At 54.0% G+C, this 16,380-nt stretch overlaps 1 protein-coding gene across 2 annotated transcripts in view; it reads right to left on the minus strand.

Moving 5' to 3' along the window:
- Nucleotides 1–16,380, minus strand: part of LOC144726318 (prolow-density lipoprotein receptor-related protein 1-like) — a 267,656-nt gene that overhangs the window by 12,798 nt on the left and 238,478 nt on the right. For both annotated transcript variants that reach the window (XM_078605048.1, XM_078604959.1), the window contains exons 60-77: nt 15,138–15,325; nt 14,324–14,529; nt 13,466–13,654; nt 13,075–13,223; nt 12,183–12,276; nt 11,019–11,135; nt 10,204–10,323; nt 9,559–9,681; nt 9,108–9,233; nt 8,744–8,860; nt 6,385–6,491; nt 4,796–4,925; nt 4,346–4,468; nt 3,888–4,010; nt 3,255–3,401; nt 2,695–2,823; nt 1,890–2,012; nt 414–673 (exon numbers count right to left, since the gene is read on the minus strand). In XM_078605048.1, the coding sequence (XP_078461174.1) occupies nt 414–673; nt 1,890–2,012; nt 2,695–2,823; nt 3,255–3,401; nt 3,888–4,010; nt 4,346–4,468; nt 4,796–4,925; nt 6,385–6,491; nt 8,744–8,860; nt 9,108–9,233; nt 9,559–9,681; nt 10,204–10,323; nt 11,019–11,135; nt 12,183–12,276; nt 13,075–13,223; nt 13,466–13,654; nt 14,324–14,529; nt 15,138–15,325 (2,571 nt within the window). The remainder of the gene's footprint in view (nt 1–413; nt 674–1,889; nt 2,013–2,694; nt 2,824–3,254; nt 3,402–3,887; nt 4,011–4,345; nt 4,469–4,795; nt 4,926–6,384; nt 6,492–8,743; nt 8,861–9,107; nt 9,234–9,558; nt 9,682–10,203; nt 10,324–11,018; nt 11,136–12,182; nt 12,277–13,074; nt 13,224–13,465; nt 13,655–14,323; nt 14,530–15,137; nt 15,326–16,380) is intronic.

A 16,380-nucleotide genomic window follows, 5' to 3' on the forward strand; every position in this document is an offset into this window, starting at 1 on the left:
TTTGTCCGTCAAGCGCAAGGGCAGCAGCAGCAGTGGGAGTGGTCGCATGGCTCAGCGGCAGCACGTTCGACGCTTGGTACCGAACTTCGTGGGCTGACCTGGTTAATACTTCTCGTGTATTAACCACAAAAGATGCGACGGGTGTTTCACGGTGGATGTTAAAGATGCCGTGATGCCATTCGACGAAGAGGGGGGCGGCCATTGTGTGCGGACGTCGTGGTCCAAATTTAATAAATCATTCGCAAACCACTTAATTTGATAACTCGTCGCGAATGAAGCCTCCTAACTGCTTAAACTTAGCGGGGCCCCTTCCTGACAAAGAGTCTCTAGACTCAGCGAGGCTCTTCTGCGAACAACAACAACAACAATAACAACAACAGTCTGTTAGCACCGACGGCCCCGACCGCACGTGCCTCGAGCCTCACGACGGCGGCCGTGTCGTCCCGCACGGAGCGAGGCCGGCCCGCGTCGGGGCGCAGCTCCATCGAGGAGATGCTGCCCAGGTGCCAGTTGGTCCAGAAGAGGCGGGCGGTGCGCACGTGCACGCCCATGGAGTGGACGCGCACCGAGTCGTCGCCCAGCAGCACCTGGGTGTAGCGCGCGTGGGCTCGCTGCGGCGACAGGCCGCGGACCTGGTTGTTGTCGGCCACGTAGACCATCGTGCGTTCCGAGTCTCCGAGACGTACGCGGCGGCGGAGGAGGAGGGAGACGCACAGGTGTTAACGAGGCGCTTAAGGACGACGCGGCGATTCAACGGCTAAACTCCATTCTTTACCGGAGATCTGTGAAGGAGAGCTTCACAGCTCACTATGGATAAACATTCTGATTCTTACAGTCACGGTACGGGCAATTCATCGATTATAAATTTGACTGGTGTGAAGGGTAGAGGGGCATCCCTGCAAGTGCTTGCTCAAGCCATTGCTGGCGGATGGGCATTCCACTGGAGCGAGAATCTAACAGAGACCCTCCATTGAGTATTTGGCCCAACCCGTCCACACTGGCCAGATGTCTTGGCGAGGAGCGACAGATAAGCTGTATGTAATTGGTTCAGGGAAACCTTGCACTCACTTGAAGTGCTGCATGCACTACAAAGCCAAATCATAATAATAATCGATTGTTGAATTGAATTATCAACCTAAATCATGACAATTCAGAGAATTGTGGTGATTGCAAGCACGTGCCAAAATCTCGGCATGCAGGAGGAAGTAAGGTTCTTTTTCTGTCATGGTCAAAAGAATACATATTTGGAAGTGCCCTAGCAACCTCCATGATTACAGAAAACTACACTTGTTTTACACTCTGGGAAACGTCGCATTACACGGAGCTGTTTCATTGAATTAAAAGCGTGGCACATTTTAAACCCAGCCAGGGATCAAATCATGAATCGTCACCAATCCTGAAACGATACTAAAACCAGTTGCGCCAGGGGAGCTTGTTTTTTTGTTACAGCTTCGAGCCCCAAATCAGACCCCCGAGGGGAGTTTCTCCAAACCCCCTGGAGATCATCATCATCGCATTATCATCGCATCATCAACACGTCATCACCATCATTGCGTCATCATCATCATTGCATCATCATCATCAATGCGTCATCATCATTGCGTCATCATCGCGTCATCATCAATGCGTCATCATCATCGCGTCATCATCGCGTCATCATCATTGCGTCATCATCATTGTGTCATCATCATTGCATCATCAACGCGTCATCAACATCATCGCGTCATCATCATTGCGTCATCATCATGGCGTCATCATTACACCGCCGCATCGCATCGGTCGATGCACGACGGGGGCGCCACAGAGACGAGAGCTCGGCTCGGGGTGGGGGAGGAACCCAGGAGGCCCATTTTTTTTTTTGAGTGAGCGTGGCGAGCGCCGCTTCATACCATTGGCTTTGCAGCTGTGGTGGTGGACCTTGACGAAGTTTTCCGCGCAGCTGCACACGTGCGAGCCTTTGGTGTTGTTGCAGACTTGCGAGCAGGTGCCAAAGTGCAGGCATTCGTCGACGTCTGCGTGGAGGCAACGCGAGACCGGGGGCGGGGGCGGGGGGAGGCGCGGCGACGAGTGCCGTGGTCACGTGATGCCGTCACGGTAACGCCGGACCTGACGTTAAAGTAACGATCGTCGCCGTTTTTGCCCTCGCGGAGAAGCGTCGGCCGAAGTGCGCGTCAGCGGCTGTGGGTACGTCACTCCACCTCGGAATCCCTTCGCGGCGTCTCGTTTCCCAAGCTCTCATCACTTTGCTCAATTCGCAAAACGTGTCAACGTTCACATGCCCGACACCGTTTAACATTGCTGCTTGGTGCTGGCTGCTTGATGTTTCGGGTCTTTGGGCCTGTGCTTTGAAAACTGTATCCAGAAAGTTACGCCCTGAAAAATATGATGATTCACCAATTCATTTCTAAAATGTTGGTTTGCGGCAGTGTGTCTTCAATAGCTTGGAAATTATTAAGTACAGTGATTTATACGCAGCAGCATACGATATTTATTAATTCCTCAATATGTTATTACTATATTCAAGACAAATAAGACAAACTTATAACACACACAACTTAACGAAAAACATTAAAATCAAACCCGATGATTCCTCTTTGAAATTCAATGAGGACCCATCATTGAGAGCTTGTGGGCCACGTGGCAATGCAGTGGTGGTGAGGTGATTAGGAGCACGAGGAGTATGAGGCGAGGCACCTTCGCATGAGGAGGTGCTCGCATTCCACTGGAAGCCCGGCCGGCAGCTGCAGTAGTAACCCTGGAGGGTGTCGTGGCAGGACGCCTCGAAGCCGCACGCATTGCTCAGACACTCGTTCACCCTCGGGTCTGTCGGGCGAAGGTGGGGGGGGAAGAGTCATCTTCTTGGTTCTTTCGGTAAAGTCACGTAGAATGGAAATAATAAAAGAATAAAAATAAAACATAATAAAATAATTATGTTTTATTTTAATAATACAAATAAAAATAATAAAATAATTATGTTTTATTTTTATAATGTTTTATTTTTAATATTTTATTATTTCCCTTCTACGTGACTTTACCGAAAGAACCAAGAAGATGAATCCCTGCAGTCACGAAAGCTTTAAATCGAAAGGGGGGGGGGGGAGTTCACGCGGTTGGACCACGTCCACGACGGCACGGACAGCCGCAGCGCGCGAACGCCATTTCCTTTAAGACGAATGCATGGACAACGACTCGCGCCTTCCCGTCTTGTCTCTCTCGCGCGCACACGTGCGCACGCTGGCGGCTCCGATGCGCACCTCCTCCGCAGGCCACCTCGTCGGAGCCTCCGTCCCCGCAGTCGTCGTGGTGGTTGCAGAGCAGACGGACGTCAATGCACTTCCTCTCCAGGCTGTCGCACTTGAACTCCTCGGCCGTGCAGGCCCGAGCTCCGTGGGCTGGCTCGTCTGCGGCCGGCGGACGTCGCAAAAACCACGCCGAGTCTCAAAACAAACCGAGTCTAGTACCAAGCGAGAGCATCACGTGATCGACGACAGTGAGTTCATAATATATGGTTTTTGGGTCAGATCGCGTTATTTATAAATGTGTCGTAACCCTCCACCACCCGACACGGCCAAACAGTAAAAAATGTGTCACGTTTTTCAAAGGACAAAATAATTCACTTCTTTAGCCCACCGGTGTGTTGAAGAAAGAATCAACAGCATTTTAAAATTTGAGTAGTACGACGTTTCGCTGATAATTACAATCAGCTTCATGGGGCAAGAATGGTGAAGCTCTCCTGTTGCTTCCGGTCTTAAATAGAGCAGTAGCAGGGTGACGTCATCGGTTGCAATGTTCGGTGATCGCCGGGAAAGCCCGGGTATATCGCCGGTCGGTGACGTCGTCGTGCTCGGGCGCCATAGCCGGCGGTCATGGCCATCGCGGTTTCTTACCACAGTGCTCCTCGTCAGAGTGGTCCCCGCAGTTGTTGATGCCGTCACAGACCCGGTCAAGGCTCACGCAGACCCTGTCGTTGCGGCAACGAAACTGCCTCCTGGGAGGGCACTGGAACGCTCCTGGCACGGACACAGAGGGAAGAAGCTGGCTGCTCTGGACAAGCGTCGTCGCCACGAACATGAAAGCCAGCGAGTTTCCTGGCAGGCATCCGCGAACATCCTAAGTAACAACTTGTGGCACAATGGTGCCCGGACAAAGCCAACAAGATTTGGGAATTGACCGGAATGTACGATTGCTGCGGCGACACTGGATTGACCAACGTCGTTTAGCACTTGCTGCGACCGGCGATGACCGTTTGAATCCGCGTGAGCAGAGCAAAAGCGGCCCCACACTTTTTTTTACGGCTTACACGAGAGCCAGGGCAGGCGGGCGTGGGGCGCGCCGAAGGACTCACTGCAGTGGTCGGCATCCTCGTCCGAATTGTCGCCGCAATCGTCTTCCCCGTCGCACCTCCACGAGAGCGGCTTGCACAGCGTGCTGTTGCACTGGAACTCGTCCTTGGGGCACAGGCGCACGGCTGCTGGCGCCAGGGCCGTGGGTGGGGGGGGAGGGGATGAGGGGATGCAGCGCCAGCGCATTAGCAACGATGCGTCCCCATGCTTAGCACCCGGAGCACCCCGCACGGTGTTGGGGAGTAATTTATTTCTGGGTGTAAGCTATCTTTCCACAGGAAGGAACTGGCCACAAGATGAGTGAGCGGAGTATGCATGTTGAAATTATTTCGCACAATACGTAGTCGACCGCGCTGAACGGAAGTGCGGGGGAAGGAGTGAAGGAGTGATAGTGCAGCGGTCAGCGCGCTGGGCCAGCGTGACCTGAGTTTGATTCCCAAGCGTGCACCCACCGGATCCGCAGTTTGCCTCGTCGCTGCGATCCAAGCAGTCCGCGTCGTTGTCACAGCGCCAGCGCTGGGGGATGCAGTGCCCGTTCTGGCACTGGAATTGGCCTTGCTCACAGTGGAGCGAGCAATCCTTCTGCACGGGGGGGCGGCGCGGGGGGGGGGGGGTGGCAAGGTGGTGCAGCGTGAACACCCGTCTCTCAAGCGAGCGGTGGGCCCTGTCTGTGGGGAGTTTGGATGTCCTCCCGCCGTTCCGCATTGGGTTTACTCCAGGTGCTCCCAGCCACCGCTTGCCATTGGTGTTGGCCAAAGGCCCCAACGTGGGAACCTCCCGGAATAAAAAAAATAGTCTTTGGAATCGGCGTGGCTTCCTGGGTGGGTAAGTGAATAATAATGTGAATAATAATCATCGTCATTAATATTACGCGCAGGAGCTCGCCGCAACCAACACAAAGCAACACACGGAACCGTCATCTCATGGCTGAATCTAGCCGGGTGACATCTCATGGCCAGGAGGTTACGAGGATCGTGCACATCATGAAATGTGTGCGGGTCGACTGCCCCGACCTCTAAAGCGGTGGACGACACCCGGCAAGGGGTACAGCTTGCACTCTGCACCAAGCTCTTGGGATTTGTAAATATGTCGAGAGAATTACGAAGAAATATTATTTTAAATAAAATTAACACATAGGCTTTAGCGACCGATATTATCAATAATAAATAATTTTTTGGGTTAGATCGCATAAATATAAACTCTTAAAAATCATCCCAAGAACAAAACCATCAGCCCAAAAAGGACACCGGGAAAATGTTGCATTCTGGCCAAATGAATGAATGAAGATGGCGCTCACATATATGGAGTCATTGGGAAAACACGTGGTGACACGAGGCATTACGATTCCACCAACATTTCTCCACTGTTGGTGAATCTAGCCGGGTGACACAGTAGCAATGTGCATGAGCCATCATTTCAAGAAATGCGAACTGAAATCCCGGTGATGGAGAAACTTTGAATTGACGCTCCTCTGTGGTTGACAAAAATAGTATCGCTCTGTGTCAAGTCAACATGTATGTACGTATGTTGAACTTCTTTCGCCCCATACGTCGCCAACCATGCTAATCAGAGGTGTGGATGATGGTGGTGGTCGTGATGATGATTGTAATGATGATGGTGATGATGGCGGTGATGGTGGTAGTGATGTTGGTGGGGAGCGGTAGTGTAGCGGTTAGCGCGCTACGCTACAAACTTGGCGACCCGGGTTCGATTCCCGCTCACGGCTAACACCAGCGACGATTATTTGAACCGGTCCTGGGCCTCCACTAGGCCGCTCAGCCTCAAATGAGTACCTAGTGCGATGTGTAAACATCGCCACTGGGGAGACAAAGGCGGCCGGGCGTGGTGTTGGCCACCCACCCCCTCGTGTGCCGTGCCTGCCTTCGTAGGTGCTCGCTAACAGCACTTGCCCCAACAGTCGATTAAGATGGATCTTCTGTGTTTGGCAGTGATGGTGATGGTGCTGATGGTGACGACGACGGCGGCGGCAGCGGTGATGGAGGATGTACAAGAGGTGCTGCAACAAGGTGGAAGCGCTCACCTCGTCAGAGCCGTCCATGCAGTCGCGGTCACCGTCGCACCTCCAGCGCCCAGCAATGCAGCGTCCATTGGCGCAAGCGAACTCGCTCTCCGAGCAGGGCCGGGCCGCTAGGACACAGCGGACACACGCGGCCGTCACGCCCAGCCACACACACACACACACGCGCACACGCACACATACAAAGACAAAGATCCCCCGTGTAGCCTTAACAGACTGTAGGGGCAAGTGCTGTTAGCGAGCACCTATGAAGGCCGGAACGGTACATGAAGGGGTGGGTGGCCAGCACCACGCCCGACCGCCTTTGTCTCCCCAGTGGCGATGTTTACACACCGCACCAGGTACTCACTTAAGGCTGAGTCGACCTAGGGGAGGCCCAGGACCCGTTCAGATAATCGTGACTGGTGTTAGCCGTGAGCGGGAATCGAACCTGGGTTGCCAGGTTCATAGCGCAGCGCGCTAACCGCTACACTACCGCTCCCCGTTCACACACTACCGCTCCCCATTCACACACACGCACACACACGCGCACACAGGCACACACGCACACGCACGCACAAAGACAAGAATACCCCCGTATGTAGCCTCTCACAAACTGTTGCATAAAGTACTTTGAAAAAGCACCGATGAAGGCCAACACGGCACACGCCATAGCCACGGCCAGCTGTGTTCGTCACCCCAGCGGCGATGTTTCCACACCACGCCAGGTACTCATTTGAGGCTGAGTCGACCTAGGGGCGGCTCAGGACCGGTTCACATAATCACCACTGGTGTTGGCCGTGAGCGGGAATCGAACTCGGGTCGCCGGATTCGTTGCGCAGCGCGCTAATGACTGCACCGCCGCTCCGCACAGACATACACACACATTCATTTGACACACACACACAAACCCAACCATCACAGAGACACCCGACTATGATATGCTCGTGCATTCACACAAGCACAGCCAGCACGAGTGCTCAGACATCCAATCAACAAACACACCCAGCTGTCGCACAGAAACTCAACCATTGTCAAGGCACACACACACACACAAACAATCAATGCACACACACACACATACACACATGCCCAGCTGTCAGATGCAACGTTAACCATTACATTACTATCTTTTTTTTTATTTTATCAGATAAGGCCCACTGAGCTATATAGCTCGTTTTCAGAAGTGACCTGGCCACAGATGATAGGCCACCAAAGTGGCTTGCAATGTGTTAATACATAGCAGCCAAACACTCTGAATGCCCATTATTTCTAAATGTGGAGGGGAAAACTGGACGATACAGAGAAAAATCGATGCCACCACGGGGAGAACATGCAAACTCCAAATATACAGCAGCAGGCGTCAGGGTCGGGATCAAACCCACAACCTCCTGTATACCAGGCGAGGTAGTTAACATCTCCTAGCCACCGTGATGATGAGAAGAGAGACACACAAACTCCAAATATACAGCAGCAGGCGTCAGGGGTTGGTGATCGAACCCACGACCTCCTGTATACCAGGCGAGGTAGTTAACATCTCCTAGCCACCGTGATGATGATAAGAGAGAGACACACAAACTCCAAATATACAGCAGCAGGCGTCAGGGGTTGGTGATCGAACCCACGACCTCCTGCACACCAGGCGAGGTAGTTAACATCTCGCCAAAGACAACAGCCAAAGGCCCCTTGAACGGTGCACGAGGAGGTGATGTGACCGGCACAATGCCCAGCCTCCCCACTGCTGAAACGATGCCAGCTACTCTTCAAAGCTGAGTTGACCTCGGGGAAGTCCAGAACCAATTACTGTCATGAGTCGCCATTAATGTTAGCCAAGGCTGGTCCCATCGGGTTCGCGGTGCGGTGTTCCAATCACTCTGCCACCACCCCCCCCCCCCAAACCATCCATACGCGCACACATTCAACTATCTCACACACAATATATACTTCTTGTTTATAAAACCACACCAGCACCGCCATCTGTTTGTAAACCATAGCCAATGCAGTCCCATTAAATTAATTAGAATTTGTCACACACACACACAAAACCCACGGCCTGCTGCCCTCACCGCTTGCTCAGACCTGGGAACCATCTCATCAACAAATTAAAAAGCTGGAACAATGCTGCAGTGGCTCATTAGAGCCTCGTCTAAAAGTATCTGCATGACGGGACCATTAACACTGCTGTCCGACTGCCAACGCGCGGAGAGGCCTCCTTGCGCTTGTGGGAAGTACGGCGAAATGGTGGACAGCGTGGTGACGAGTTGAAACCCCAGCAGGAAACTCCTGCCGAGCCTTCAACAGAGCTCCCTGCTGAGCCGTCGACAGGGCTCCCCCGGGTTTGAGTCAGCCGGAGGTGGCAGGAGAGAGGCGACGCCGTACGTACTGCATCCCTCCTCGTCGGAGTTGTCTCCGCAGTCGTTGTCGTAGTCGCAGTGCCACCGCCCGGGGATGCAGCGGTTGTTCTTGCAGCGGAACTGGTAAGGCTCGCACGTCTTGTCCTCTGCGAAGTCGAGCGAAAGCAAAACTCCGGTCGGAATGACTCACGGCCCAGATGCAACGGCCGAATCGCCGTCGCAAGATATGTAAATGATCAGCGGGCGCCGGAAGTTGGCGACCGTTTGGGACGGAGCACGGATTTTGCCGTGCGGCAGTGTCCACGGCCCTCTGGTTAGCACGCTTGGCTACTCACAGTGCGAAGGAAGTTCAAGTTCGAAGGGGTTCAAAGTTCAACAGAGGGAGCCGCTCACCGCACTCGTCCCTGGGCTCATCGGAGCCGTCCCCACAGTCGTCGTCCCCGTCGCACTTCCACCGGTCGGGGATGCAGCGGCCCGTACCCTTGCAGCGGAACTCATCGCCGCCGCACATCGTCTGGGCTGTGGGGCACAGTGCGCGGGGTGGTGGTACAGGGCGTGTTAGGCGGTGGTGCCGGACACGCGAGGTGTTAGCGATGCAGGGGTGCATGTCACGCGTGGCCGAGTGAGTAGGGAGGGGGGGCGTCAGCGGGAATGAATGGGCGAGGCACTCTGGGAGTGGTGGTGCGGCGCGTGCTGTGCGGGATACGGAGGGCGACGGCGCAGGATGAATGTTACATGGTGCAGGGAGTGTAGGCAGGGTGATGTGGGGTCACTGGCAATGAATGGCTGGGGGTCTGTGGTGGTGGTGGTGGAATGAGCTTGTTCGTGTGCGGGGTGCGCTCACTGCAGTTGGCCGGCTCGTCGGAGCCGTCCCCGCAGTCGTCGTCGCGGTCGCAGACCCAGACGCGCGGGACGCAGCGCCGGCTCGTGAGGCACTGGAAGTGGCTCGGAGCGCACGTTGTCACCGCTGCGGCCGCACGCACACACGCACGCACAAACACACGCACACACGCACGCACGCACGCACACACACGCGCACGCACACACGCGCACACACGCACACACGCACGCACAAAGATCCACCGAATAGCCTCTAACAGATTGCTGGGGCGAGTGCTGTTAGCCAGCACGGCACCGAACACCCGGTGGCAGGTGGCCAACATCTCCCCAGCGGTCATATTTACACACCCGCACCAGGTACTAAATTTGAGGATGAGTCGACCTAGGGGAGACCTATGACTGGTTCAGACAATCGTCACTGGTGTTGGCCGTGAGCGGGAATCGAACCCGGGTTGGCGGGTTCACAGGGCAGCGCGCTAACCGCTACACTGCACGCACACGAATTCACAGCTGACTGGTCGCAGCCACTGGGTCTGCCCACGGTGAAGTACTGGATGAGGGGGGGGAGGGTGCAGGAAAGAAGCCGCGGAGGTGAGGGCAAAGAGCGCGGTCTCGGCGAGAGCGGCGGAGAAAAGCGGCGGTAACGCACGGCAGCCCTTCTCGTCCTCGCCGTCGCCACAGTTGTCGTGGCTGTTGCAGCGCAGGATGCCCGGGATACAGCGGTTCGTGGCGTGGCACTTGAACTGGCCGAGCAGGCACACGTGGATGTCTGCACACACACACGCACGCACGTCGATGCACACGTGGGAACGTCGTCGTCGTCGTCGTCGTCACTATCATTACAGAGACGTGTGTGTAAGAGTTGCTGTTAATGTTCATTACATACGTTCTGTATTTTATAAACTTTACTTTCAGCATATCGCGACATCATTACAATTTACAGCAATTAAATTTTTCTGGGGGCACTAGGCTCTTCAAGTGAAGTTCTGCTTCATTATTGCTGCGGCTTACCGATGCGTCGTGAGGATGTCACCTTGGTCTGTTCATTACATTTTAAAACTGAGAGCCAGTTTTAATGTCCGCGCATTTTGCCAAAATTTTAAGTGGACTGCATTTGGACACGGTTCAACACACTATGGCGCACTGGAGACGGGGCTGTGGATCGTGCGAAGGTTGTGATGTGTCTACAATCTCCCGTACTGGAGGATTGAAAAGTGGCCTTCGTACACACGTGTTTATTTTTCTTGCGTGCGTTATTTTTTTCTTCAAATGCATCTCCTTACCTCCCACAGATTAAAATAAAAACAATAGTAATTGCCGACTTGACCCAAGTATCCCGAGGTGGGATACTTACCTCCATGTCTTTAAACTTGTTGAGGACTTTCTTCTTGATAAAAAAATATATATATTATCATCATCATCATCATCGTCGTGATTATAAATTAAATAAGCTGCAGCGCTCACCACAGTTGTGCTCATCAGAGTTGTCCCCGCAGTCGTTGTCGCCGTCGCAGATGAACGCAGGGTTCGTGCAGACGCTGTTCTTGCACTGAAACTGGCCAGGGCGGCACTTGAACTTCGCTGGAAACACAACAAGGGGGCCCGTCGGGCCGCGAACACCCACGAGCAACAACATCGTCAGCCGCCGCCTTGCCCTCCTCCCGCTTGGCCGGCCGAAGTCTAACAGTGAGCAACAGCGGCCGTGGCTCGCTGGGACTGCCAACGGGCACATAGCGTGGACTGTCTGAGCTGCACACTTCCCTTCGTTGCGTTCCCCTGCCGTTTCACATTTTAAATGCTGATTGAACGATTTCTAACGGCCGATGATGCATCAACTACATTGTCAGACATACATCATCATCATCACCCTCCTAATCTCTATGAAAGTCGCGTTTTTGTTGCCCAAACTCAAGACGTTTCTTATCATAGAGATGGAAGTCGAAGGTAATTTCAAATGGTCTCCGTGTTCTCGTGAGCAGAGTGGTGCTCGTCTCAGATATTGGTAGGAATTCCACATTGCCATGCTCGGGGTGGAGTCTATCCGTATGGAAAGAACATTGTTGATGTACCACGAAAATGTTTTTCATTTAAAAGAAATGGTTTTCATTTCAAAAATCAGAATGAGCTGAAACGACTCCCGACCGGGATCGCTGAACTGCCGATTTTGAGTGGATCACTGTTACAGTCACAGCAGCAGAGGTCAGTGGAGCAAAAGCCATTGTTGTATTGCACTTCTATGCACCCAACATCAGATCCATCCTCCCCCGCTTTTAATCGGCAATAACCAGCGAGGTGAAGTATGATCAAACGAACTCCCCTCCCTGACCCGCATGGCGCGTGCTGGACTTGATCCAGCAGTGGATTGACGCGTCTTTGTCAATTCCACCTTTTCCACAGAGCAGACCAAATCCAACAACATCTTGCGCAACAGTGTCGGTGAAGTCCAACACAACGCCGGCTACCAGATCTCGGCACGAGCCAATACCTGGCATCCGAAACATCGACCGTGAACCCCAGGGATGCATAGTGTGTGTACGCGCGAGCGTGCGCGTGCGTGCGTGTGACGGTAGTAAGGGGCTCGGTTGCGGCGAGCGAGCGAGGCGGTGGACAAGTCGAAGCGGCACTCACAGCAGTCGCTCGGCTCGTCCGAGCCGTCTCCGCAGTCGTCCTCCGTGTCGCACTTCCACCAGAACGGGATGCACTTGTCATTCTTGCACACGAACTGCGGGGCGAGAGAGAGCAGCCCTCGAGTCTACCGCGCAGGCTTCCGCGGCCGCCGCTGTACGACCGCACCACGTGATTTTGTGCGCGAGCGACGTCCGTGATGTCCGACGCCGCGCTCCGTGTGCTCGGAGCTTCGTCGGGATCTGAACCGAACTGAATAGCGTCCGGTTCAACGGCTGAAAAAAGCCCCCGGGCGCCTGAAACGTCTCACATCATGCCACGCGACGCTCAGTACAACCCGAGAACACGCTTCCGAGGGCAACGTCTCTAATCCATAGAGCCAGGGTGCATTCTGGTCGAACTACCAGTGTACACCAACTATTTATGTATTTGCATAAAATAATTTTTCTCTGCACAGTATTTTATTGGGTGTTGCTATTCATACTATAATTCATACCGCATAGGTTATAGATTCAAAATGTTTGTTTTCGTGTCATTCCTGTATCTGCTTTGTATGTGTCACGTTGAACTTCATTCGCACCGTACGTAGCTAACCGTGCCAATCGGCGGTGTTAACAAAAGGTGTGAACAAAAAGCTCAGGTTTGTTAACACCTGAACATGCTGGACATAATCTCCAGCGAAACATGGCGACCTAAATGATCAAAAAAGTTGATTTTCAACATCGCGGTGTTTGCTGTAAAAAAAAACGAACAAACCAAATTGCCACATTTGCCCAAGTGACGGCTCGATTTTATTGGCCCTGTCGGGTGGCAGAGGGTTTTGTATCCAGGTGAAGGACATCTCCGGGCACCACAGGGATGGCGTCGGTGTGTCGGGTAAGCAGCTCCACCTCACCTGGCTGGCGGTACAGTTGGACAGGCAGGTGTGATGGTCGTTGGCCAGGTAGAAGTTGGTTGGACAGGCACATTTGTACCCCCCTCCGGGCGACACGAGGCACAAGTTACTGCAGCCCGCGTTGTTCGTCTTGCAAGGATGGTTGGGAACTGGAAATGAGAAAAAACCGAAAGACAAAACTGAATGAAGATACAATGAAGAGTGAGACATTGGAGGCGGGGACACGCTGCCTCGTTCAGATTGCGTTGAGATACATGGCAAGAAGTAAAACATTCAAAAGCAAAGAAAGAGTTGGAATAGACATCCGTGAGAACTTCAAATAGGAGTTCAAACAGCAGGATATTAGAATGGCCAGGATGGGTGGTACACGTGGGGAGGTGAGATGCGGCACCGTCAGGCTGGCGGGATGAGTGGTACACGTGCAGGTCCATGGGCCGGTGCAGGGTTTTGATGATGATCGTCCGGTCAGCGCCCGTGCTCTTGTGCGCTCGGTTCACCGTCTTAGACTCCCAGTCCGTCCAGTAGATGTGGTCCTCAAAGAGCGACAGCGCGAAGATATGCGGGATGTCCTCGTTCACGACTGCCCGATATTTAAAGTCGGGGGGGGGGGGGGGGGGGAATAAAAATGAACCGATACATGCGAACCCCGCAGTGAGAGATTTAATTAAAAGTAACAATGAAATCCGACGTATTGTTAATCGACTAAAAAAACACACCGCACATTCGTTGTTAACATTTCCCAATAACAGTAGGTTGGCGTCTTGGGCAATTGCCCTTCGCTCGTCTGCACTGAACGTGGTGAATGATTTTTGAGTTACGTTCCGCATTCATAGTTGCAATGCATGTGAAGGCGAGCACTGTCTGTATATGGGTGGTGCTCATATTCTATCGATGGCCCTGAGCCCCTGGTATTGACCCACAGTCATATGGCAGTGACCAGTTTATTCATAGGACAACAACCATTGACTTCCCACACAGCGGCACTTAATTTGTTGACCCCAAACGGATGATGGGCTAAATGGAACCATGACCTGGATTCGAACTTGCACTGATTTTGAGTTGTCCTGGTCACAATAAAGTAGTTTTCTTTAACCCCCCCTAAAGATTCTGCTAACATCACATTTCCCGAGCATGCCACCCCCTCACCCCCCGCCCCCAATCCCCCCGAAGGAGCCACCCGTGGCAATCGACGGAGCCCTCCCCGTCGACCGACACGAGCGGCCACGGCGCCAGCGTCTCCGGCGAGCACCTGTGTGCCGGTTGGCTCCGTCCATGTCCGCGAACTGGATGTAGTCGTCGCGCGCGTCCGCCCAGTAGATGCGCTCGTTGACGTAGTCGAGCGTGAGGCCGTTGGGCCACGTGATGTGCGAGCCGATGATCACGCTGCGGTTGGAGCCGTCCATTCCCACGCGGCCAATGTGCGGATGCTTGCCCCAGTCCGTCCAGTACAGGTATCTGCGGCACGGGGGACACGCATGGCCGTCGGCTCCCTCCTCCTCGCAAGGTCAAGAGGTCGCCGTGGGCCGATGTTGATCACGTCACCACGGCCACCCATCGCTTCCTTCCTTCCTCGAGACGGTCCTTGACAGCCGATGTTCAAGATCCGCTTCTACAGTGTCCCACCAGCATCCTTACAAGAACACACCTCATCGCAGGCCGCCCTCATGCCTGGGTCGGCAAACGTCATTGCCGGAAACCGCACATGGCGATACCTTTATTTTACATGACACATTCGATCTTATATAGTGGGAAATAATAATTTGAAGTGATTGGTGGGAATTATGCTATAGTTGAAGCACTTGGGCCTATGCTGCATGATCTGAACTCACTCCCACCATCTCAGCAGCCAAGTCGTAGAGCTTGTCCCACAGGGGCTCGAGATGATCCCGAGATGACAGTAAACGAAACTGCGGTGCACCCCTGTAGATTGTGAGCACGGTGATGATGATGACGATGATCAAGATGATGCGGTCAGCGTGCTCTCGGGCGAGCAGGCCGCAGACAAGGCGAGCAGCACGTGACAAACCCACGGCGCGGCTGACGGCATCGGCTCCGCGTCTCACCCTCTCGGGGGGTCCACGGCGAGGGCCCGGGGCTCCTGGAGGCCGGAGCCGAGCAGCACGGCGCGGTATCGCCCGTCCAGGCGCGACACCTCGATGGTGTCGCGCCCCTTGTCGCACCAGTACAGGTTCTGGCCGACCCAGTCGACTGCCAGGCCGTCCAGGTTGCTCAGGCTCGTCCGGTGAAGGACCTGTGCGTGTGGCAAGGAGGGTCTCGACTGAAGCACCGGAGGAGAGGCCTTCACGCCGATGTGCGAGCCGGGAGCGCGCCCATTTAAAGGCGAGTCCATAAACAAAACGCAATCGTCTTTTTCGAACGTACATTAGACTTACTGTATGGCGGTACACACACACACAGAAAACCACAAAGCATGCCGGCAACACGAACGAACAGAGGCCAACAACAGACACGGTCCACCGCACGTCATCTCGAGAAAGGTTTACAAAAAAATCCCCCCCCCTTTTTTAATCTTTTATCCGCATGCAACGCATAAGCCACGAGTGGTGGTAAACAGATGCCAATGGGGGTTGCCTGGAGTTGCCCTCCGTGTGGACGCTGCTGCTGCTGCTGCGGAAGGCCGAGCCACATTGTTTATCCCCGGCAGTGGCGTAGTGACGACATGATATCAGCTCAGGGGGTGCGGCAATCGGTCAGCTGGGGGCATCCCAAAACTTGTGATTAGCCTCGCACGTTCGCACCTCGGGGCTATTATTCACCGTTACGCTCACGGTCTCGAGCATTTAACGCTGTGGGGGCGCGCTCCGTTTTCGCAAAATAACTGTTGTTGTTCTTTCACGCTGTGCTTGACATAGTGGTTGTCAAGGACACCCCTGCCCCCAACTCGTAGCTTTGGCCACCAGAGGGAGTGAGGGGGTGTGGGGGGCACCGCACCCCTCGTCTGACGCCTCCCCCCCCTCTCTCTCGCCCACTGTGACTCAGTAGAGAGGGGGGCGGGTGGGCAATGACAGGGACACACAGAGAGAGAGAGAGAAACACTCGCGAAGCAGCATGCCCGCGGGACAACGTGCCACGAGAACGACACACAAAGCGAGATAAAGCAGTCGACCTTAGACCCACCCCGTGCTCGTCCTCGGAGTTTACACTCTGGTGCAAGATCTGCAGAGACTCACCCACGGGGAGAGAGACAGATAGACACACACACAGACACACAGACAGACCGACAGACACACAGACACACAGACAGGCACACACAGACAAACAGACACACAGATAGACACACAGACA

Source organism: Lampetra planeri, chromosome 1 (genome assembly GCF_965212315.1).
Source record: "Lampetra planeri chromosome 1, kcLamPlan1.2.h2, whole genome shotgun sequence".
NCBI classification, from domain to species: Eukaryota; Metazoa; Chordata; class Hyperoartia; order Petromyzontiformes; family Petromyzontidae; genus Lampetra; species Lampetra planeri.